General features: G+C 49.1%; 1 protein-coding gene across 1 annotated transcript in view; it reads left to right on the top strand.

Annotated features, from left to right (window-relative positions):
* The window catches only part of CAMK1D (calcium/calmodulin dependent protein kinase ID), a 219,982-nt gene that overhangs the window by 212,319 nt on the left and 7,335 nt on the right, over positions 1 to 328 (top strand). Inside the window, exon 8 of the mRNA XM_011359653.2 lies at positions 283 to 320. Coding sequence (XP_011357955.2) covers positions 283 to 320 — 38 coding nt within the window. The remainder of the gene's footprint in view (positions 1 to 282; positions 321 to 328) is intronic.

Raw genomic sequence — 328 nt, 5'->3', positions numbered from 1 at the left:
GTATCACTGGCTGCCAGAGAGAAGGAACTTGGAGCTGGGAAAGTAGAGTTTCAGGCCCGGCTTGTCTGTCTCTTTGTTGGCAGGTCACCACGGAGAGTCCCAAACCTTGGCTTTCCTTTTCCCCAAATGCTGGTGCTTCATGTTCAGTATACTGTAGGGTATGTGGAGGGCCGGTCCCGTAGTTTTCATGTGACACACGACACTCTGAGACACCCTGTCATATCATGGCATCGTGTCTCAAGCCACAGACTGATTCCTTCCCCTGTGCTTCTTTTTGAACAGCAAAAGATTTCATTCGGAATCTGATGGAGAAGGATCCGAATAAAAG

Source organism: Pteropus vampyrus, unplaced genomic scaffold, assembly GCF_000151845.1.
Source record: "Pteropus vampyrus isolate Shadow unplaced genomic scaffold, Pvam_2.0 Scaffold49, whole genome shotgun sequence".
NCBI classification, from domain to species: domain Eukaryota; kingdom Metazoa; phylum Chordata; class Mammalia; order Chiroptera; family Pteropodidae; genus Pteropus; species Pteropus vampyrus.
Note: the sequence above shows the minus strand (reverse complement) of the source record. Positions and strands in the feature narration are given on the sequence as shown.